General features: G+C 43.1%; 1 protein-coding gene across 18 annotated transcripts; it reads left to right on the forward strand.

Annotated features, from left to right (window-relative positions):
* Nucleotides 1-97: 97 nt before the first annotated feature.
* nfyc (nuclear transcription factor Y, gamma) lies at nucleotides 98-21,340 on the forward strand. Of its 18 annotated transcripts, none has more exons than XM_034241204.1 (12): nucleotides 98-226; nucleotides 10,940-11,046; nucleotides 11,208-11,279; nucleotides 12,561-12,674; nucleotides 14,566-14,661; nucleotides 15,632-15,802; nucleotides 16,410-16,451; nucleotides 17,436-17,504; nucleotides 18,279-18,428; nucleotides 18,715-18,819; nucleotides 18,928-18,984; nucleotides 20,201-21,336. In XM_034241204.1, the coding sequence occupies exons 2-12, from the start codon at nucleotides 10,948-10,950 to the stop codon at nucleotides 20,318-20,320; spliced, it is 1,095 nt and encodes a 364-aa protein (XP_034097095.1). In that variant the 5' UTR covers nucleotides 98-226; nucleotides 10,940-10,947; the 3' UTR covers nucleotides 20,321-21,336. The 18 variants fall into 18 exon arrangements, with proteins under 18 accessions (XP_034097095.1, XP_034097102.1, XP_034097094.1 ...); XM_034241211.1 differs by having other exon boundaries at nucleotides 11,211-11,279; XM_034241203.1 differs by having other exon boundaries at nucleotides 104-226; nucleotides 10,937-11,046.
* The last annotated feature ends 1,925 nt before the right edge of the window (nucleotides 21,341-23,265 follow it).

Raw genomic sequence — 23,265 nt, forward strand, 5'->3', positions numbered from 1 at the left:
AATGACTAATAACACTTTGTCCTTAACATATTAATCTCTCAATTTGGTGAATTTTATAAAAAGAGCCTCCTCTCCTGCTGTTGCTCGGATAACGTAACGACTACGTCATCACGTTTGTGCATATAACTATTTCCGGTTTGAGCGGCACCCATCTTGTTTCCTCTTGCTAGCTAAATAAAATAAATAATACGCTGAGCCGGACTTCACTTCGAACCCGTTAAACAAAGTGAGTAAGAAACTAAAAGTCGTTTGTGTGGGTAACGTCTACGAGAAAGTAGCATTTGCTGTGTGGAAGTATGAGCAATTACATCGCCTATTTTCATTTGCTGTTCTTGACCAATAGACGATTGTTTTGGAAGATGAACATAGGCGCCATTTCCCTCCCCGCTCTCTGAGGCGCTTATTGGTGGCCCGCTGAAGGGATCACGGGCGGTCAGGAAACTGGTGTTCCGTGTCCACCATGTTGGCTCTAGCCGCAATGATTGCCAGACTGCCTGGCCATTTCTACTGGAGCCCGAATGGCGTCAGTTGCAGAACGAAGTTAGCCCTAAAAACCTTGATTGGTGGAATCTAGTCCGAGGTTTGATTGGTCTGAAGGACAGATCCAAACGTAGTCTTTATTGGTTAGACTGCTTCTTCCTAGCTCGGGAAAGCTTTGCAAAGTTTCACTTGAAGGCAGGACACGTTGTTCAGTGGTGATTAAATGATAAACACTGCGGATTTTCGTTTGTGCTGTTCAACGGTCTCCAGTGGGCATTTTCAACATGCTAACATTTACTCCACTTACGTTAGCACGGTCAACAGTTAACGTTAGCTTGTAGTGCTAATTGTGCTTTGCAGCCGTCATGACACCAATAAGAACTACTGTGTTTTTAAAATTCTAGTTTATATTGGCAACATTACTTTCACATTGAATTAAATGCTGTATTCCGTCGGCTAACGTTAACCATGATGTGACATTGGTTTATCCTGCTAGCTGCTTTGTTCTTTCTACCTGGTTTATGCTGTATCGACCTAGTTAAAGTGCAACATCGTGTTAAAGACTAACGCGTTTAAGAGCAAAGTTGCCTGCCCTACTGCCAGTGTAAATGCATTTATTCTTTATATTAAATGTGTCTTTGTTTCCTTGCGGAGGTCACTCTTGAATCAATTTAATGCACATCATTTTTATTTAATCTACGCAATATCAGTAATAGACTTAAATGCATCACAGCAATTCTATCATTTTATATAATATAAATATGTATAAAAAGAACAATCTCTGCTATATCCCTGCTGCAAGGTGATATATCCATTAACGGCGGTAGAGACGAATACTGTGTATAGTTCACAATCTTTCAACCTTGGTTTAAGCTATAAGAGGTATATTACATGTTTTATTTCGTTGTTACCTTTTAATCTAGCAGAGTGTAATTACAATGACTCTCTGACTAACATATACAAACAAGTCATTGGACATTTATTTATGCAGGTGTGTGCATTAGCTTTTTCCACATTTTGTGGGTGAATGCATACATTGGCCCGGCTACCATGAGGGTGCTGTGTGTTTATGAAACCCATAGTGTGGCTGGTGTATGTTTTATCTCTAAACAGCATCAGTGAGAGCAAACATGTCCCTGATACGGGCAGCACAGGTCACAGGAAGGTCTCATTTGTATGGTGACCTTGCCAGGTGTCGTTACTGAGGCATTTTGGCTAGCCAGAATACACGTAAGGAGAACATTGCTGCAGAGATTAATTTGTGCAGCTCCACTCTAATCATTAACTGGATAGATGTAGTACCTGCTCTAGTCCCCATGCTCCTCACTAAAATAGAAAAGGGAACATTTAGCTTTGTTTCTCTTGAGTCTCTGTCTCTTTCTACCCCTCCCATCCTGTAAAAACTCTCCTCTCTGTCCTTCTCCATCCTTCCGGTTCCCCTCCCCCTCTAAGTTTTTAATTGATTGGGCAGGTTTGCTCTCCTTCACTCACTACAGTCGGGACTCGCAGAAATATGCAGCCCTAAACCTTCAGGTCAAACTGCCGTCCTTTGAACAAGTATCAGTTAAAGGCAATTCTGGCTCAAATGTAATCACCATCACAATTGTTGTCCCTTCTTATAACATTTTATTGTCTAAGCTGTACATGTCTTCATCAGTTTGCTTATTATATTTTAATTACTAATTCAGTCAATGGGTTATTAACACAATGTGTGGTGCACATTAGCAGTGTCATGCTATGGTTGCTCTGAAGGGAAGGTTACTGTGTATAAAGTATGCCCATCAAACCATTGGTGAGCCAACAAGAAGGGCATTGTATGACATTGCTGACGTGGTTATTTGATGACGCTTTAACCGTGGAAGTTGCTGTGAGCATAGTTTTTTTGGATCAGGGCAACAATGTCTTTGTTTACACACTTTCACCCATATCTCTTATGTCTTGTTTATCCACAAATAGGACAAGAGTTGAATGCATTTCCCCCCTTTTCCAAGCTGTTAACCAGTCAGAGGATTCTTCTTCATTTTGTACAAAGGCTCTTCAATGAAATTTGCATTTATTCCTTTTAGTTAACATTTGATTGACACCATAAATAAGGGTTCTTTGGATTAATGTTGTTGCATAACTATTTGCTCCCATGAAATTGTTAAATAAACCCATCTGATTCATATTCTAATTGAATGTATACTTTTTCCTCTGCTAGCATAACACTAACAGTGTAATCAATCTTGTTATAACAAGTAGGCTGGTTAGAGGCTAGATGTTCGGTATGTCCCTGTGATTGTGGGCAAGAATGAATGAGAAAGCAAGGGCAAAGTGTGTGTGTGTGCGGACGTGCATGTACCTGTGCACACGTATGAGACAGCGAGTCTGCCTATTATGCTTTTGTACTTTAAATCATGTGGATGCAACATGCGGCATCCATTCTGCCACTTGTTTCAGCCAGTGAGAGCCAGCGTGGCTGCCTGCATCACGGTGCCGTCAGCCTGTAGCTGCAGAGAGGAGGCGGGGCAGAGAGAGACATTTAGTTTGACATTGTAAATAAGCAGAGAGCAGTTGTCAGAGAGCAGCCCGTGGAACCTTTCTCATCCGTCAAGCAGCAGGGGAGGCAGGGACCGCCCGAGGACAAACAATGCAGAGGCAAGCCACCACTAGCACACCCTCACACACTCCCTGTAGAGCTTTCCACAACTTTATTTACTCTTTTTCAACAATTCTCTCTACTCTTGCTTCCTCTTTTCCTTCCCTGACCCCTATCCTGCAGCTCAAGGTAACTTAGAGCAGGAAGTTGGTGTCGGTAGAAGGGGGTTGGGCTGAGGAAAGAGGAGGAGCAGGGGATGTGTCACAGCTGACGGGTGTGTGCAGTATCCAATAGCATAAGAGGACCTTGTCTTCTCATTGGTTGTGAGTGTCAGAGCGAGGCGGGAGCAGGGATCCAGGCGGGGTTTGAGTATCATGTAGCCTGCTAGATTGATTACTCTTGAATGTTAAAGGGGAAGGAGGCTAGAGATTTGTGTCTGATAGTCAGGAGTGCCGCTGTACTGTTTGCCTGCCGCTGGGCTGACTTTCTATTCCCTCTCGCTCTCCTCTCTGCGCCGGGCCAGGGGTCAGCTCAAAGACAAACACACGGGTCTCTGGTTAGGGAGAGGGAGAGGGGTGAGAGAGTTAAAAAAACAGAGAAAGACAGAAGGTCAGTGAGTTTAGGGGACTTGGTCAGAATAAACAGGAGAGACGGCGTTGTATGTTTAGGCAGGAGGAGTACGTTGGGGGGGCTGCTGAAGGAGACGGGGCAATGTGTAAAGGGAGAGTGGAAGAGAGAAGGGGGAGGGGTAGAAGAAGGGGGGCTTGCTCTTCCCTGGCCGGGCTGAGAGCTTTTTTAGAGCCGTCCAGTGGAGCCAGAGTGCCTTTTTGTCTGTTGATACGATCAGAGGACTTGAGGAAGTGAAGGCGCTTGAGAGTTTTTCTGTCAACCTCTGTGCCTCTTCTTCCTGCTGCTGCTGCCGCTGCTCTCAAGGAGATTTGAACATGGCTATCTGTTTCTCTCTATTCTGCTCCAGCAGGGCTCACCATTCACCATGAAGGGCACAGGGGTAAGTCAGACCGCCTCAAACATGCACAAAGAGAGAAGAACTGTCAAGTTGGTTAGGCTTTGAGTTTCTGAATAAATTGTTTACTTTCTCTCTCCGTCCATCATGCTCTGCAGTGATGAGACAGTGTCTGTCCTTTAAAGCCATCCTCAACCCCCCTCCCTCTCCTGCCCTGTAGTACTCTCCTTGGAAGATTGGACTTTTGTTTGTGTGTGTGTGTCTCTCTCTCATACATGTCCTTCAGATGTCACATCAGTACATAAATGATGCTTTTTGTCAGAGTGGACTTTACAGGAACAAAAAAAACGTGTTTTCTTTTTAATATAGTAACGATTCAGTCAATCTGCCTTTTGGCTTTCACTAGTTTTGACTTTGGACCACCATGCTTACGCACGTCAACACTTACCCACCGTTATCGACTGCATGTAAGTGCATAGACTGCCAGACTCTGCTTGGATGTTTTTCACTTTAATGTCCTGGGGGCCGCAGTGTCTCCCGGTGCTGTTCCAAATCCCGTTTTTCCCCCTCTCAGATATCCTTGTTTACACACAAGCGCCAGACTGTGACGCAGAGCTGAAAGGCAAAGATGGTATCGATGTTGACATTAGATTTTTTTTAGTTTATACTGAGGACTTTGAGAGCATATCTCTGTGTTGTTGTTGCTGTTGGTGTCATGGGTCCCCAGGGGTTGAGGTGCAGCTGGTCGCAGTGACCTCAGGACCCCTTAGGCCCCCTCCCCGATAGTGCCAGATGCCCAGATGGGACAGACTGTCAGCCTGTCAGCTTCATGGACAGAGGAGGCTAATAGTTTGATCTGATCTGTTCTGATGGAATCTTTAGAGGTGGCCTCATCTCTCTCTTGCCTCTGACTGCCTTGCTCTTCCCTCTCTCTCCCTAATTGAAAGTTTCCATTGGTGCCTTTGACAAAACAATGTGCCGATGGGGAAAGAGAGAGAGTGCAAGAGATCGAGAGAGGAAAACTAAAAATAACTCTTAAGTTGAAGCCCTTACTGCCAAATCCCAGGGTTGGCTGCTGTCTGCATGAGATTTCAAATATAATTTCTGCCCCATACTGTACCATCGGCTCAGGGGCTCAAGGAAAAAGTAAACCCAAACCACCCAGGCATAGCTAGGCCTTCAGCTTATCACTAAGGTGACCACCACTGCTGTGCATTCACTCTTTTGCCCTTGCCCCGCACCCTCCCCCCCTTTTTTTTGTACATGTGTACACTGTCACTAAAGACAGCGTGTGCAGGGGGAGTCCAGCGTGTAACACGCAGGTAGCTTTAGCCCTGCCTACTTTGACGGCAGAGACTGGGCCTTGCTTTGGATGAAGGTCACAGGAATGTGAGCTAGGCTCCTGCAGTCTCTCTGTCAGCAATGAGAAGGAAATATGTAGAAGGAGATGAGACGAAGCAGAACCCAAAGGCAGATACAGAACATGGATAACATGTACAGTAAGAGTTGTTTTTATTAAGATTCCTTGAAAGTACACAGCCGAACCACTGGGGTCACCTAAGTGCTGCAGTGAAAGTTGAAAAACCTGTCCTTTCCTATCCTCCCCCTCTCCCTCCCCTTCTCTTTTTCATCTATCTCTCTCTCCCTCCCTCCCTCTCTGGTTTCTCTCTCTCCTCTGTTGAATGACCTTGGGAGATCAGTGACTAGCACTTCCTGGAGTTGGCTTGAAGCAGAACCAAGGGCAAAGTTTGCAGGGCGGTTTGGTTGGCTGGCTCCATCCAACCATGCACAAAGTGATGTTACACCGCAGGTCACAGCGTGCACGTCCGTCATTATATCCCTGCGTCTGTTGTTTTTTAATCACAACACATTTGCACAAACATCTGTGAAATAGTTGTGCGTGTCCCAGTAGTTAATCTGTCATTCCTGCCTGGGAACTTCTTGTTTTTTTAGTTTTGCCTGAGTAGATCATTTACCCTGCATGCTGTAACTGTGCCAGTTTGTTTCTGGTCTGTTATATGTGATTGGGTTCATCAAGTTGAACGCTGTGATAGTTCAAGATTTGTAAATACAAGGCCCCTTTCATATATTCCCTTGGCTGTATTTATTCCATCTATTCAGGGAGAGTCAATCATAATAAAACTGACATGTTAAACATTAGGTTAAGATTCTCAGTGGCCCTATTAAATACTAATGTATATGATATCATATTATAACAAATGTTGCGTTGCATTTATTTGTTCTGCTTAGGGCTCAGTTAAAACATAACAGACGTTGACCTTTAGTGACCTTCCTGCAGAACAGCCCATTCTGCATTATTTACAGTTTCACAAAGTGGAAAATTGACCTTGCTAGATATGTCAGCAGATTGAAGGCGGCAATAAATACATATTCAGTACAACAATGACTGATGTTCAAATACTCACTTATTGCAGATAATCAGACTTGCCTCACAAAGTAATTTGGCGTATGCTTCTTTATTTCTGTGTGGGTTAGATCATCTCACTGCACATACGTTTCAATAAGAAGTGTCAGTTCTGCCCCGGGAACATGTGGGATGAGATGAGCTCTTTTTAACGCCAATGACAATGTCACTGTGATACACCTCAGGGAAACATTCAAAGCAGAGCCTCAAATAGGCCTTCAGTTTGTCCGACACTGCACTCAACTACACTCAGCACATTTTAAATCTCAATGTACACCATCAGGTCATTCAGAGGGTATTTAGATTTCCCCTTAAGGCCACTTTATCATCTTGCTCAACTCTACTGGCTTATTAACAACACTTACTTTATTTGTATTGATGCCTGAGTTTGATGCTGCAAATCGTTTCTTGAGGCAAAGGTGATACTACAGTGATGTGTCTTGCTAGTGTCCTGCCTACACTGCTATCAAGTTTATTTGGACAGGAATTGAAGTCTCGTGTAAAGTGGTGTGATGTCAGAGTTGGAGCGAGTGGCTGACGCTGCTGTGAGTGGCCACTCGATGTGACGCTCGAGGAGGGAGGGATGAGTCGGAGAGGTGCAGGACTGGGCTGGCAGGACAACATTAGCGCTGATTCAGCTGGAGCAGCATTGACTTTCCCAGAGTAGTCGCAAAGAAGAGGGATCAGGTGAAAGTAAGTAAGACGGAGCCAGGGAGAAATGCACACCCACGAGTGACAGAGAGAGATGGGAAGAGACAGGAAGAGAGATGTAGAGCCGCTGAAGGAGGAAGAGCAAGTTGCTGTGGTGGACAATGTCGACAAAAGCACAGACATCACATTTGTCCTCAAAGACAAAAGCACAGACATCACATTTGTCCTCAAAGACAAACGCACACAGCAGAGTTGGTAGGAAACCCAACACCGCCATCTCTCTGTCTCAATGACCTGATGAAGGACAACAGAGCCGCAGGGAAGAGGAGAGCAGAGATGCACGGCGCAAAAAGACACAATGTACCCTACTATAGCATAGAGAGGCAGCTTAGAACAACACAGAAGAGATGAGCTTGGTTCAGCGGGTTCATTACAACAGTGTTTTCCGCAATAACAAGCTGACATCAATGTACAAAACGTTGAAGACACTTTATTTAGGGCGACCTCAATAATCATGGTTCTACCATGATTATTGAGGAGTGAACTGAACTAACAAGCCTTACAAACATGTAAAGTACAGATTGGCATGAAGGGAGTACTTCAAGCCTTACTGTAGATTAGAAACCTGAAATACAGTAGCAAGGACCACTTACCACTGCAGATAAAAGCACAATCTTGACACTGGCTTCCGCTAATTGTCTGCATCAACCTCATTTATTAGCTTTTGGGGAGTTTCAAAATTGATTGCAGCTGATAGCCCCACTGAGAGTGTTTGTTTGATCAGACTAGCCCACAGAAGACCATAGAAGGTGTTGCAGAAGTCAGCAGGAGACATTATGTCAGCGGACCGGGCTCCCACGCAAACTTTCCATTGATGCAAAGCTTTGGAAAATATGGTAATATTACTGAACTGCAGGTAGTGCACACTGAATAGTTGCAGGAGCAATGTTCAATGTTTTAACCCCTCTTCTTACTCACATGCTTTTGGGTTTCTTTTTTCCGCTCTTGTGCTTCAGCCTGACTCTAGTCACACTTGCTTTCTCATATTCACATTTTGACTTCCCCTGCCCCCACTCCCCCTGTTGCTGTGCTTAGTGTGTGTGTATTTAGATTGAAGGTCACAAGGTCAAAGAGAGGGGGTTGGGTTGTATGTGTGATTTAATTTAATAAAAGCTTTCTCCCCCTCTCTCCCTGAAAAGCCAGATGTTTAAGAGAAGTGTGATGGCCTACATGTTTTTACTTTAATCTATTGAATAATTTCCTATTTGAATGTCTTTGTTTCCTCTGGGCCCCTGCATTATCATGGTAATTAGCCTTATGGTTTTCTGCACTGCCTAATTATTGTTTCTTATCAGGCTGCAAGTGGCAGAGCACCGCACAAGCTGGCAGACAGAACACAGACACACAAAGTTGTCTTGTTCAAACTTATCACAAGATGGAGTGCTGATACGGGACAGGTAGTCAAATGCTGTTTGCAGCTCTTATTTTTGTCCCCATATTTGCATAGTCACGATGCTGCATTGAAACACAGAGGCCTTGAAAAGAACTGGCACATGTCACTTTACGCATCAGGCAGAGGAAGGAAAACTACAATTCCCATCAGTCATTTTTGCCCCATGGAATGCTGGGATTGTTCTAGTGACTGCAGGATTTCAATCAACCTTCAAACGCAACCGGACACTGGAGCGTCAGACAGAGAAGGGGAGACACTGTCAAGGTCAATCACTAGCCTGGCATGCAATGGCTACAAGCCGCCTGATTGATTTATATAAACCCCCCCTCCCTTCCCCCGCTGCCATTCTGTCTCATTGATTCAGGCTACTCTCTGTCCAAAACTGAATGACAGGACAGGATGCAGCAGTGCTTCTCCTGTATTATTCAGTATTTCCCACAACTGCACATGAAACGCTGTGACATTTTTATCTCATGGCAAAAATAATTGCGATTCACCATATTATCCCGATTTAACATTCAGATATGCTTAAAACCCTCCAAATGGCACTGAAATCCCTTTGTCCTACATTCTGGTATGAAACAAGGCATCCTAAATGGGACACATCGTTTACAGTGAACACCCTTTAAGTCAATAAATAAAGTCAATTTAATCTTCAATAAAGTAATCACATGCAACCCCTCTCCTCATACATACAAGGAAAACATTATACTTCTCAACTATGATAGCTTTTTCAAATCACTTAGTAACTAAGAATAGTTATGATTGTCTTGAAATTGAGATACACTACGAACTTCATCAACTTATTGGGAGTGTTTTGTGATAACATTGTACTTCTTCCTTTTACTTCTACCCACAACTGTCAAAGAAACAAAACAAATCAAGGATTCTCATTAAACTATTCCTTTTTTAGTGATTTATCGGTGTAAAATATTTACAACTGCACTTAAAACACATGAAGAGAGGAGCTGGCGTGGACCCAGAGTCCAAACAATCCCCTACCACAGCGCCGCTGTAACAGGGAGACACTAGATGGAGTGCTTGAAAAGCTGTCTTTTGTTTTGTATTGGTCTGTCAGCTGGACCAGAGCTGCAGCCATTCATGCTTGTTGGCCCAGAGTGAGAAAAGAAGGAGAAGATAAAGAGAAGACCCCCCCTTCTCCTAACACTGTGTTTTTCTTTGTTCTGTGATGTCTTTCTCTCCCCCTCTTTACCGTCTCTCTTTCTGTCCTGTTTGACCCATATAGCTGGTTTGCACAGCAGTCTGACTGCGGCCCGTTCGTCTCTTACCTCCCCCTGTTAAAGCCTTTGGCACTTTCTCTTAGTGCTGGATTAATACTGAACTGGACAAGGCACTACCCCTCCCTCAGCAACACACACAAACACACCCTGTCTCTCTTGAGTAGCTCCACACACTCATCTCTTGTTCGGTCCCCCCATGTTTTTTTTCCTTCTCCCTTCTGGCGAATCTTTTCACCGAGGGAGGGAGAAAAGGGAGAGTGAAAGAGTGCGATCCAGACACTCCAAGCTCTGCATGCTCAGACAGGCCGGCCAATATTCCTCCAGCAGATTCCTGGCATGCCATAGTAACCGGCTGGATCCTCTTTCCAACCGTCAGACCCCTTGTAGAAGCACTGGCTTTTACAGTATGTCTACATGCTTGTGTGCAACAGTTGGTCTATTTCACATTACAAGTCATGGTTAGTATTTGTGAGCAACATGTGCCTGTGCAGGAGATTGTTTCACTATGAGACACACACTTCTGCGTCTCCTAGGTGTTTGGCTTCAGCATTGTCCTCAGTGTGTGGGGTCACCAGCCGTGTTTGACTCGCACATGACATGCTTTGTTTGCAGAGGAGCTGCAGCTATGTGCGGAAGGTGAGCCATTCATAATCAGGGATTGTGCAGCCAGCTGGGTGATGGGTTCTTCGGCATGTCAACATCCCGCTCCAGGACAAGAATAGAAGCCCGTTGGTGCTCTAATTTAGATTTCACTGTATTATAATTATAGGCCATGAGAGGATATGTGATTCTGACACATGGGGAGAGCTCAGGGCAGCACAGGCCTGGACTCACACTGTCATTTGGCGGCTAGTGTCCTTAGTGTCCTAGTGTCTAACTACCCGGCTTTAGTGTCTAAATCACATTTTGTCTTTATTTTTGCGTTTTCTGATAACTAATAAAGCTGAAGCGATTTGTTGACTGACAAAATATATATTTGCCTGCTATTTTGATAATTGACGAACCACTAGAATAACATTTTATGATATGACATCACGTCATGACATTTTTCGAACCAAGCGATTAATCGTTTAGTTAATTAAAAACCTTAATGATTAACCATTTCGTCTCCACCTTTCTCCTCCCCTGTTATTCTTTGAATCAGCAGATTAGAAGATGTCCGCAGATGCGTTCGGAGCCGGAGGCAGCGATGCCCAGCAAACCCTGCAGTCCTTCTGGCCTCGTGTCATGGAGGAGATCAGGAACCTTACTGTGGTACGCTGTCCACTGAAACAAGCAGTCACACATACACGCTAAATTAACACTAAGATGCGATGGTTTTGTATGCTTCAAACATACTCATGCAAAGACTAAAGCACAACACCCTAGTGCTCTATTCTGTGTCTTCAACTGACCACCGATTAATTTTTTTCCAGAAGGATTTCCGTGTGCAGGAGTTGCCACTGGCCCGGATCAAAAAAATCATGAAGCTGGATGAAGACGTCAAGGTAAAAGGACAGCCTAAATAATTTACAATTTTGAGGAAATAATTGTTATTGAGTATAATTATTTTCATACCTTAAAAGCCTGACTGATAATGTTCTCTAATTTGGTGTCTGTATTCTATCAGTTACTTGTTTTGTGGCCTGTTGTGCTCAGACCACTCGGTTGGACTTATTTCATAATAGAACAAATATTATCAGCTCGTGTCCATTCAGCGGCGTCTGTTGATAAGAAGTCCATTATTTATATCAATGGATTAACATCAAAGCAGTGTGTATACAGCATCATAATGACAACAATTATTGTGTACACATTTTGTGAGGCACTTGTATCTATACAAATTAACTTTCATGAAGCTGACATTAGTCGTCTGATGTGGCTGAGTTTTTAAAACATGATCCTCTCTCCTGCAAGTTGTGGTTCATGTCAAACCTCCACTGTGTAAAATAATCTAACAATCTGAATTGTATTGGGATTATTATAATTTAAAGTAATCATTTAAAGTACATTTCAATACCAATACGGATCTCTTATCAGCTAAGGATGTAGCGCTACAAGCTAAAGGAACCTCCCCATCTAACATTTGTCACTTGCACTGAACTTGACAGTCAAGGCTCAAACAGTGATTATTTGACCCCCATTACACAAGATGATCAGCCACGACTGTCCATAGCCTCTAAAGAGAAAGCTCAGGATCCTGTGTGCGCAAATGTTTCGTGTCAAGATCAGTATCTCGTTGGTTAAGCTGTAGCTTAAAGAGTTAAGGAGCCCAGTAACATATCTGTAGACTGGACCCTTCTGTCCATCGTGACACAGCAGCTTTCCCCTGCCTGCGCACATGTGAGCGGTGTTATTACAGTCCCATCTTGTACATTTATGTCCCTTTACTTAACCACTTACCGTGTGGCTTTGTCTGAGCGTTCAATGCAACTCGATATGAAAAAGTGGAGTGTGAAGCTAAGTCATTTGCCACTAGAGAAAGGCCTGCAGACTTTTACAACTGTTGTGGACAAACAAAGGGTTAAAGGAATATAAATTATAGAAATGTTTAAGCTTTTTGTGTGTGAATAATGATGAAGTTATGTTGAAGTTAGTAGTTGTGTAGTCGAGTTGACACCTATCAATTTGATATGGTAATTTTATACGAATGAATGTTTTGCAGCACCTGTGAATGTGATGTAGCTATTTGGCACTCAGGTCCTGAGTGATTCATAGCTGATATGTGTTTGATGTAAAATACTCTGTGGGTGTATTAAAGCAGGTGTAACTCCACCTCCTCTGTACAGATGATCAGTGCAGAGGCTCCGGTCCTGTTTGCCAAGGCAGCACAGATCTTCATCACAGAGCTCACCCTCAGAGCATGGATCCACACTGAGGACAACAAGAGACGCACGCTACAGGTTAGACACGCTAATGGAGATGAATTAACTACTTATCCTTTATGTTCTCCCTTTATGACACACGGTGCACCTCCATCAGATCAGGCTTCAGTTGAGGAAACCGACTCATCTGGCAATTTTCTCCTCTTTAGTTTCCTACTCTCTTTTTATTGGGATTGTTAAAACCATCTATTGTGATTTTATTATCTCTTGTACATTTCTTCCACCTTTTTCTATTCAACTCGTCAAACACCTTTTACATAAGTTGGTTGTCTTGCTTTCTATTCACTGAATGTCTGGGTGCGTATAACTGGCCCCATACCAGCGCCGCCTTGAGCACCTCTGTTTAGTCTCCCTCCATTGGCTTTGGAAGCATACCCAGACGGGTGCCGGTGACCCACTTTCCCTCTGGTGCCATTTTGCCTGCTCTGCTGTCCCAAAGTGAAATAAGATGGGGGGGGGGGGGCGTTAAAAGAGGGAAACCATGAGAGCGTTTCTGGGAACAGTTTGGGAAAATCAGACAAGAGTCTCACCTGGATGTCAAGGGGGGGAAAACTGTGAAGCAGAACATGAAAGCCCTTAAGTCCACTTTATCCATTCACATACCTCTGAGAGATTAGCAGCCCATGGATATGTGTGTGTCTGCCAGAGTAGGTAGGGAAAAAAAGACAGTGTATCATAGATGGAGAAGTCTTAAATTGAAGACCTACTTTGGACATGTGTTCACTTTGCTGTTTTCTGTGCTTATCCAAAAGCCTTGTTAGCAATAAACTCTCAGGTTTAAGAACTCTTCACTGCATGCATTAAATAGAAACGGAATGTACTGTGCTGTTAAATGTTCTCTACATTTAACAGCACATATGTAGCATTAAGTCCGTGTGAAGGTTGAACGTCATAGATGTGATATTTCCGCGTGTCTAAGTGAGAAAAACGGCATCCTTTTTCCCCCACATGTTCACACACACACACACACACACACACACACACACACACACACACACACACATACACTCACTCACACACACACAGAGCACGGGTCCTATTGTGAAGAGGGCATGCCAATTAAGGTCACCATAGCAACACTCATCAATAGAACATGTGTAGATGTGACCTGGTGTTACGAGATATTAATCAAGCTACTATAAATAGCCTCTTGTGCAGGGTGGGCCACAATGGGGGGTCCTGACAGCCAATATCCTGTGGAAAATTCCACAGAGACAGCACACTGCTGTGGATATAGGAAGGCGAGTAGAAACCGAGTGTGTGCTCATGAACGCAGGAAAGTGTCAATCCTGTTGGTCACACATACGCAGGATGCGATTTCTTTTTTGTTTTACTAGTCCCCTATTCTATAATGGCAAATGGTTAAAAGTAAAGTTGTTGAACAAGTTTAAGAAGAAAGGTCAAAGGCCTCTTCTTCCAAAATGTTAAAAATACTGATCTGAAAAATCAGATTATATTTCATGGTAAAATTCTTAAAACCTAGACAATGCTGGTGATACAGTTAAGGAAAAGCTTGGTTACACCCAAACATAGCCTCACAATCTGTTTGTTTGTGGTTATTGTTAGTAGAGAGCCGTGGACTTGTTTATTTTATTTTAAGGCTCCCCTATTGACCCTTCTGAGCTGCTTTTTCTTTTCTGAACACATTTTGACTTGAAAAGCTGTAACAAGCAAATGTTGTATATTGTTTATTGAAATACTTAGTAGTCGACTTGGTTTTGAATGAATCCTTTTGATCTCAGTTGTCAACGCCAACACTACTAGGAACTTTATTTCCATTCCCCAGCAGCCCCTTGTGAGGCTATTTTGGGGAAGTTGACCTCAGACCCTGAGGCATGTTTAAATATAGGCTGGCAAGTGGCAAAGTCTGACCTCATCACTTGACCCTCTGTGTCTGTTATGTTCACAGAGGAATGACATTGCTATGGCGATAACAAAGTTTGACCAGTTCGACTTCTTGATTGACATTGTGCCCCGGGACGACCTGAAGCCACCTAAAAGACAGGTAGGTAATCAAACGCTCAACAGTTATAGGGCAAACAGCAGATCTCTCCAAAGGTACTGGATTATAATGTTCTTCCACATCAAAGAGGGTCTCGGGTGCTTTCCCATTGTTGGCAACTTGGAGGTGCTGTAAACATCCTTGACTGGAAGCTGGGGTTAGACAGCGTGAGCTTTCAGTCGGATGTTTGCAGCATCTTATTGCCTCTGACAGCCAACACAAACTCCAGTGATGACGCACATTTCTACAATTAGTAAGAGGGAAGCACAACTTCATCGAGCATGGAAATACGTCCTCATCAGGGAACAATACAATACAGTTTAGTGCCTCCTTACAGATAAACAAGATATCGATTTTAAGTTTTGCTCAAGCAAGAGATTGGTGTAATGGATCCAAATGTAGGCTAACAGATATGGAGTGAGATATGTAAATCCGTTGTCAAATATACTGTCTCCAGGCATGTAAACATCCTACACTCTCAGCTGTGTTATCATGGAGCTGGGAGAAGGGTGTTTACCCTCCTGGTGATAGAGAAACCTCAATTATGATGCAGAAGGACACAGTCGGTTTTACTGATAATTTAATTTGGGATTATTGATTGGCCTCTGGTTGAAGCCCTTATGCCAGAAAGCAAATAACATGCTGAGTAAACTGAATACCAACAAGCTCTGGCGTGGAATTTAAGGGCTGACCCAGAAAGAGGATGGGCAGAGTATATCTATCTTACAGTAAAGTCACAAATGTTTGATACTGCTTTGCCTCAAAATGCTGAAGCCAAAAGGCCTTCTGTATGGTATGGACCAGCATGGTGTTAGTAATAGATCCTATGTCCAGTTTACATTACCCATCCCCAGCCACATCCCATCAGTTATTTATCAGACCTACCCTCCTCTACCGTTACACCTGCAAAAATAATTCATGTAGATGCAATGGACTGATAGGCCTTCGGTGTGCGTGTGTGTGTGCTCTACAGGAGGAGATGCGTCAGTCTGTAGCTCCTGCAGAGCCGGTGCAGTACTACTTCACTCTGGCGCAGCAGCCTGGAGCAGTGCAGGTTCAGGGAGCTCAGCAGGGCCAGCAGCCCGGGGGACAAACCACCATCCAGCCCGGACAGATCATCATCGCTCAGTCACAGCAAGGACAGGTACTACTGACACCTTGTTAGAAGAGCTTCCAACAGGGTTTACAACAAAGGACACGCATCACATTTTTTAAAGAAGCAACAATGAAATAAAACCACAACTGGATATGAGAATTAAAGCCAATGTCACCTTATGCCACTACAGCTTAGAGACTGACCTGCTCCCACAGTCACATACATTACTAGCTACTGAAGCCTGCACTGAACACAACACACATATTCTATTATTTGAACACTTCAATGATTACCTCTCACACGTAGTTTATTTATCACACTCTACAATCAACCCTGTCATGGAAATCAAGCTGCTGTTCCTCAAGTCAGCACACTTTATTGGTATTAGTCTTAGCTCACATCCAGTAGCTGACCACTCTCCCACCAGCAGGAACCAGTTGATAACCAATCCATTAACCCATGAATCTTTGCAGCTCTAAGTGACTCACACAAAAATGTGTATATGTAAATATATTTCATCCTTTCTTCCAAGAAATGAGCTGAAAGAAACAAAAACAATCAATTGCGGTTTCTTAATGGTCCCTATCACTATTGGCCAGACTGCATTTCCTCCACATCTGGATCACATTTTCTTATTGTATTTTGTCGGGACTAGATGCTGCAGGGTGCCAGCATGCAGCAGTTGCAGCAAGTGCAGGTGCAGATACACCCAGGGACACTTTTCAAATGACACTCTCTCTCTCATTTTCTCACTGTTACTTCTTCTGCCTCTGCGCACTCTCTCTTTCCAGCTTGGTCTTTGCATGTCACTCAGCCATGGTCCTGGGCTGCTGTGCTGCTTCATGCTGCTTCAGCAGGCTGCCTTTAGCTGAGCTGTCAGACCCGTTTAGACCTGGCCTGATGCACTAGCACCGTTACTGCTGCAGTCCCTGTTTAGAGCAGGAAGGTCACAGTTTGACACTCATCTTACATAGAGTCCTTAGTGGGCAAATTACAAGGGATTTCTTTTAAAAGCAAGGCCTTGAGAGATTATGTGAAAGTAAAACATTTGACTCCCTTAAAAGATGGTTTGTTGACGTGCTTTTGAGATTAACCCTATGAAGCTTCATCTTAACTGTCATTGCTTATTTTAATTTATTTCCCCCAGTTTTATGTTCATCCTACAGGATATCTGTTTAAGTGTCTACTAGCTCATGCCATGTTTGGTACAATTATAGAGTAAAGTATAAGCAGGACACATTTTAGAATGAAGAGAGTGGATAGGAAAGGATGATGGGCAGAGATCACAATTTATACTGTTTATTTATTAATCTGGGTGCAGAGTTTTAGTGTCGCAAGTTGTCGCTGTCTCTCTCCTCTCAAGTGCTTATGAAACCCCAGTTGACATTACTTAAGCAGCTTAAATGTCACTACGATGTACCTGCTTTTTAAAATCCCGTCAAAACTCCAACAAAATGTCTTCTTTTACCCGTTATTGACATTTCACCTCTGCCTATTTAACATTCATAAACGCATCATTAAATGTCATTTTATCTGCCACTGTTTGCTACCCTAACGTTTTTTCCTTTCTACGCACACACTCCGCACCTGCTTACATTCACGTGTTCAGTTATTGCAATCGCTGCTTTCTCACTTGTGTGTCTTTCTCTCATTTTCTCATTCAATTCTGTCGGGCCGTCAGATGCTGCAAGGTGCCACTATGCAACAGTTACAGCAAGTGCAGGTGCAGTCACAAGGCACACCCATCACGGTAAACACACATGCACATGTAAATGTATGTGTACAACACACACACAGAGGCCTCAGCCCTGGAGGTGACTGCTGCCTACACACAGGGTGTTTCTCAATGTCGAGGACGCTTGCTTGGTAGCACATGTCTTCCGAGTCACTTCCTTCAGAAGCTAGGCAAAAATCCTTCCTGGCATTCGGAAAACAAAGAGTGGAACAGGCGAGCAAGTGTGCAGGTGTGCGTCATATGCGAGGCCCCGCCTTACATTTTCCGCCACAGATTTTGTGAAATTGGTCCGTGCGCAAAGCATTGTGGGGATTTTAAGGCCGCGCAGCCACGAAATTTCTCGCTACGAAGTACGCCGGCCTCGGTAGAATTCCAAGTATGCTGGACATTGGAACAGTTCTTCGGCAGATTCGATGACGTAGTATGCCTGAAAGAGTGGCTCTGGAGCAGCCTTCCTCGACATTGAGAAACACTGTCCTGCTCAGGTGACGGAGGCCTGCAGGGGTGACCGCAGAGATCAGGTGGCCTCTGCTAGATAGTGTGACTGCAGAAAACAAACGGCGGTCTGGAAACCTGCCTCATCTTCTGTGCCTTTCTGCTGATCTTTAACAGACATTTACAATTTAAGAACACATTGGTTTACATTTTATTCCAGGGAAGTTAGCGATTTCCTGGTTCTTTGCTTTGTGTCTTTTAAGCTACATCGTGGTAAAAGTAGTTCAACGACTAATACTGTGTTGCTTCTCTCTTCTTTTCTGTTTCTGTCTCTCTTTCCTTTTACTATATAAGAGTGCACCTGTAGCCATGCAGGTGGGTGAGGGTCAACAGCTACAGATTGTCCAAGCCCAGGGTCAAGCTCAGCAAGGCCAAGGCCAGGGCCAAACCATGCAGGTCATGCAGCAGATCATCACCAACACAGGAGAGATCCAGCAAATTCCGGTAAGAATTAACGTCTAAATGAGAACAGAAAATAAATGAGTAGTGAGAAAATGAGTAAAGAAGTCTGTTTGCTGCATATTTGACATGGCTTTTAGACGTGAACAAACATGGTGTCCTAGTGAATTATCCATCATTCACTTCTTGATGGGAGTTAACAAATCACCAGAGGAAAGTGAATGATTCTCATTGCTGTTGTCCAGAGCAGGAAAATGGCTGTGACCTCTGGGTTTCAATGACCTCTGCTCACAACCAAAATCTGTCTCCCCCTTGCGTTGACTGAGTGTAGGTGCAACTAAACACAGGCCAGCTGCAATACATCCGTCTAGCCCAGCCTGTGTCTGGAGCGCAAGTGGTTCAAGGACAGATTCAGACTCTCGCCAATGCCCAGCAGGTAAGCACTAAAGCAACACAAATAGCATTCATAAAACACATTATATTGTAGCCTGGTTTTTTTTATCTTATCTTTGTTTCTTTAATTCAACATTTCTTTTATTTTCAGCTCACACAGGCAGATGTACAAGGACAGCAGCAATTCAATCAGTTCACTGATGGACAGGTAACGAAGGCAAAACATTTAATGAGTTACGGAGCGTCCACACTACAGCTTCAAAAAAATCTTGGAGCTGGGCGTGTCTGAAGCTTGGGGATGTTATTCAAGCAACGCGACCAACAACCAATCACATGAATCTCCCGCCCCCGACATACAAAGCAAAAAACCCCGGGGATTTTATGGGAGCAATATATATATATAAACTCCCCAAACAGGCGAAAACCTACCAGTTTCACCCACTGTCTCTGCCACCTCCCTCCATGCCTGGTTCCTCCGGTTTGTATCCCGGTAGGTGAAGAGGGTCTGGTCATACAAAACCGGGTGATTCGCTACGGTGATAATTAGTTTCTCCTCCATCTTTTTTTGAAATATAGAAATGAACGGCGGGATATCTCTCCCAGCTTAGACGCGGTTTGATTGGCTACGGCTTGAGCTGTCAGATTTTCCGAAACGGGATTTGATTGGCTGGCGCTGGCTACTCCGGCGTCAGAAGTTGAACATTGTTCAACTTCTGACGCCTGAGACGCCGGAGACGGACCGCTCTGCTACCCACAATTCAGTTCGGCGAAAAAAAGCGGCAACGTGACGTCACCCCATTCAAAGTGAATGGGCAGATTGAAGCTGTCGACGCTGCAGACGCTGTAGTGTGGACGGGCCGTAACAGCTGTAACAATGACAGGGGCATTTTCAGCTTAATGTTGAATTTAGCATCTTTTTAATTTGAGTCGGTGTCCTTATTTCTTGCTTGTTGGCATTGTTTTCTCATATATTTGAGAAATATATTATAAATATTTATTTTGTATGAGAAACATCTTTCTCATACTTTTATTTTCATTCAAAAGCTAAAGATAATTACGTGTAACTTAGAAATTGAGAAAATGGACACCACTTCGCCAGATCACATTTAACTAGTGCAGAAAATGCTGTTAATTTAACCTCCAGTTAACCAGGCAAGCCTTATTGAGATTACAAATGCAATCTTTAAGACTGCACTTGCCAAGAAAACCAGTAATTACGGTATATTACAAACAAATTACATCAAACAGAAAACCCAACTTATCTCAAATATATGAATGGAACAGAATACCATTTTTTTTTTTTAAAAATTTTAAAACAACAAATTCAGCTGAAATATTTATTTGGAGAAAAAAACGCAACCAGTAACAACTCTGTCCTATACCATGTAGTCACACAGCCTCTCTCCCTTCTCTCTGTTCTACAGCAGTTGTATCAGATCCAGCAGGTGACGATGCCGGCAGGACAGGAGCTGAGCCAGCCGATGTTCATCCAGTCCACCAACCAGACGGTCGACGCTCAGGTCACACAGGTCAGCACAGACTGAGCCCCACCAGGAACCTTTTCTCCACACACACAACATGCATACCAGACCATGTGATGCCACCAGATGACACCAACTTGGACAAAGGACACTTTCAAATGTCAAGCTCTGCTCTTGTAGAAGAGGGACATGAAACTTTCTTTGCTTTTGTAATACATTTAGGATTAAAACACACAAAAGGGATGGCTAGACACAGGTGTACAATCACCTACATCTGCAGATAAAATAAGCATCCACTGCCACAGAAAAAGTCTACTGGGATCTATGACCTATTCTTCCTCTTATCTCATGTCCAAACCTCAAAGACAACCTGCTCCAGGCATCACTGTGGGATTCTTCTTTCCTTCTGGGAAACCACGAGTAATACTTTCTTGTTTTCCATGTAGTTGACGGATACATTGACGCCATTTACCTCAGATATCACTTTCTACAACAGTCAATCCAAGAGATCTTGAGAAGAGGTTATAAGGTTCAATGATACATTTAGTTTCTCTTTTGTGTTGTACTCCTCATTGACGATGAAGCAAGACTTTATGTTTTAAGGGCTTCGATCCGTAGGTCAATTTAGTATTTGTGCTTTTATTTCAAGAAGCCAAACAACAGTCATCATTACTCCTCTGTGTTGCTCCTTACTTCCCCCTGTTGACTTTAGAGCGGGAATCTCTTCTCTGCCTCTACGCAGTTTCACACAACCTTCTCTGCCCGGCTGGTTGTAAAGTCTTTTGCCCTCGTTTAAGTCTCATGTACAAACACATGACTCCGTCTGGAGCCAAAAACCTTTTTTTCTTTACAATTATTTTTCTTTTGGTTTTGAGATGATGTTTTGTCTCATATCTTCCCCCTATTATTTTTTGTACAGTAATGATTATTATGAGTGTTCTTATAATTGTTGTTTTCGCATGTAGTTCAAACTGCCAGCATGACATGCAATAGATGGGTACAATATTTTTTTTGATGTTCCTTTTTGTAAGCAAAATATGTTTGTGAGAAAAAAAATAAAAAACATAACTTGTCTAAGAGTAATGAGTTGGTGTTATCGTATATTAACCCGTGTTTTCATTGTTTTATTTTAGGTGGTTTAAGCACCTTACTAGTGAGTGGACTGTAGACAGGGAGACAGGAGAGAAATGCAACAGCACAGCAAGAGATAAACTGGAAGCAACCCAGTCAGCATCCTACTGTATGTTCAACAAATAGACGCAACCCACCACCAGAACAAGAAATATCATTGAATTACTGCTTTTATAGTTGCATTAATCTTATGGGTGATAAATTAGTATGAAATGATCAACACTCATAGTTATCGGCACAATATTGGTAGTTTAAAACATGTTGGTTTGAGTCTTGTGTAGTTTTCACAAATGGCCATAGGAGGGCAGCACTGATCTAACAACTGTAAATGCCACTGAAATCCTGTATCGGGGGCACCTGATATATTGCTGAACTCAGGGTTAACATTTTTCACCAGGAGCATTGTTTAACAAGCATAGATACTGGCAAAAATGTGCAATCAATAAGTGCCCATGTTGCACCCAAACCAGACTAAATAAACGCCACTAATCGTGTTTCTGCTGCCCTCCTCGAGCACAAAGGACAAGCGGTTAACAATAGAGTCACGAGTTATTGTGCTGGAGACTGCTCGGCTCCTGTGAGATCAGACTGCATTCCTTATCTGACCTAAATCTTAAGAGGTACTTATGGTGGAACAGAAAGTTAGGTAGGCAGAGAGATGCAGGGGTCTCATATTGTCGCACTTACACCAAGTAAAAGGTCTCGAAAAGTTGCACTTATCACTTAGCGGTGTTTTTTCCAACTCACATTGACCGCTATCTACACAACTGTCTGGTTAAGCCCACGGTGGTCAGAGCCACAAGTTGACATTACACAATCTGGAGGCACCTTTCCTAATCGACTTAATCACTGTACAATAACAGAATTAATGAGTGCAGACTCATGCTCGGCTCTTTCTAATAAGTGAAGCAGCGGATTGTGAGAATGTCTGAGCCTAAGTCAAGCATGAAAAGGATTGTCTGCTGGTATTTTTCTTGGCCGGCTCATCTGGTCGGATCAAGGCAACCTCGGCCAGATGAGTTTGGTCTCACCAAGTTAGAGACTAACCCTTAATAAGAGTGGACGTCCACTCTGTGTTTGATCCTCTCTTCTCTTTCGTTGAGGTGTCTGCAGAGTTTCTTTCAATCACCATCAAAGTAAAACGTAAGCTTTTCCCAGGTCCTGGCATTTCAGGGTTGTGTAAGCATAAGGTGTTGATTCAATAATCTACAAAGTGAAATTCTATCATCGCTTATCTCTCTTAACAAGGGATGGCAACAGAGCTGTGAAATAGTTTCACAACAAGTGTATCCATGGTACAGTGCCAACAATTATGAGGAAATAATCATGGCCTTATATCACATGTATAGGGTATTAAAGAGTTTGATTCAACAACAAAAAATAGTAAATGTATGTCTGTGTATCTACTCAGTCAATTTCGTGATAACAGGCTCAAAATGAAACAAAACAAACTATATTCTTTGCACGATTATTAACACTACAGCTGCTGGCATGGAGCCTTTAATGTGAGTCCAACTTTTTAATGATGGCAAAAGAGAACAATACTGTCGTGTATACTTAACTATAGATCGCAAATGTGGTGGGTATTCTCAGAAAACTGGATAAACAGGATGGCAATCAAGGCACTTCAATATATAAAAGAACAAAGAGGAAGGAAATACCCTTAACAAACACTTTCTAGCACTATAGGTCTTTGTCATTGCCCACTTAATACACACGAATGGCGTGACAACAATACTCCAATTATTTCCCGGTTAATTCAGGACGAAATAGAAGCATTGTGTTTATAAGGTGAATGAGTCCTTCAGAGAGACTTCGACTGCACTCTTTTATAATCTCTCTTCTTCAGATTCATATCAGGCACTTTTAGTTTACTT

The sequence above is a fragment of the Gymnodraco acuticeps genome, unplaced genomic scaffold (assembly GCF_902827175.1).
Source record: "Gymnodraco acuticeps unplaced genomic scaffold, fGymAcu1.1, whole genome shotgun sequence".
NCBI classification, from domain to species: domain Eukaryota; kingdom Metazoa; phylum Chordata; class Actinopteri; order Perciformes; family Bathydraconidae; genus Gymnodraco; species Gymnodraco acuticeps.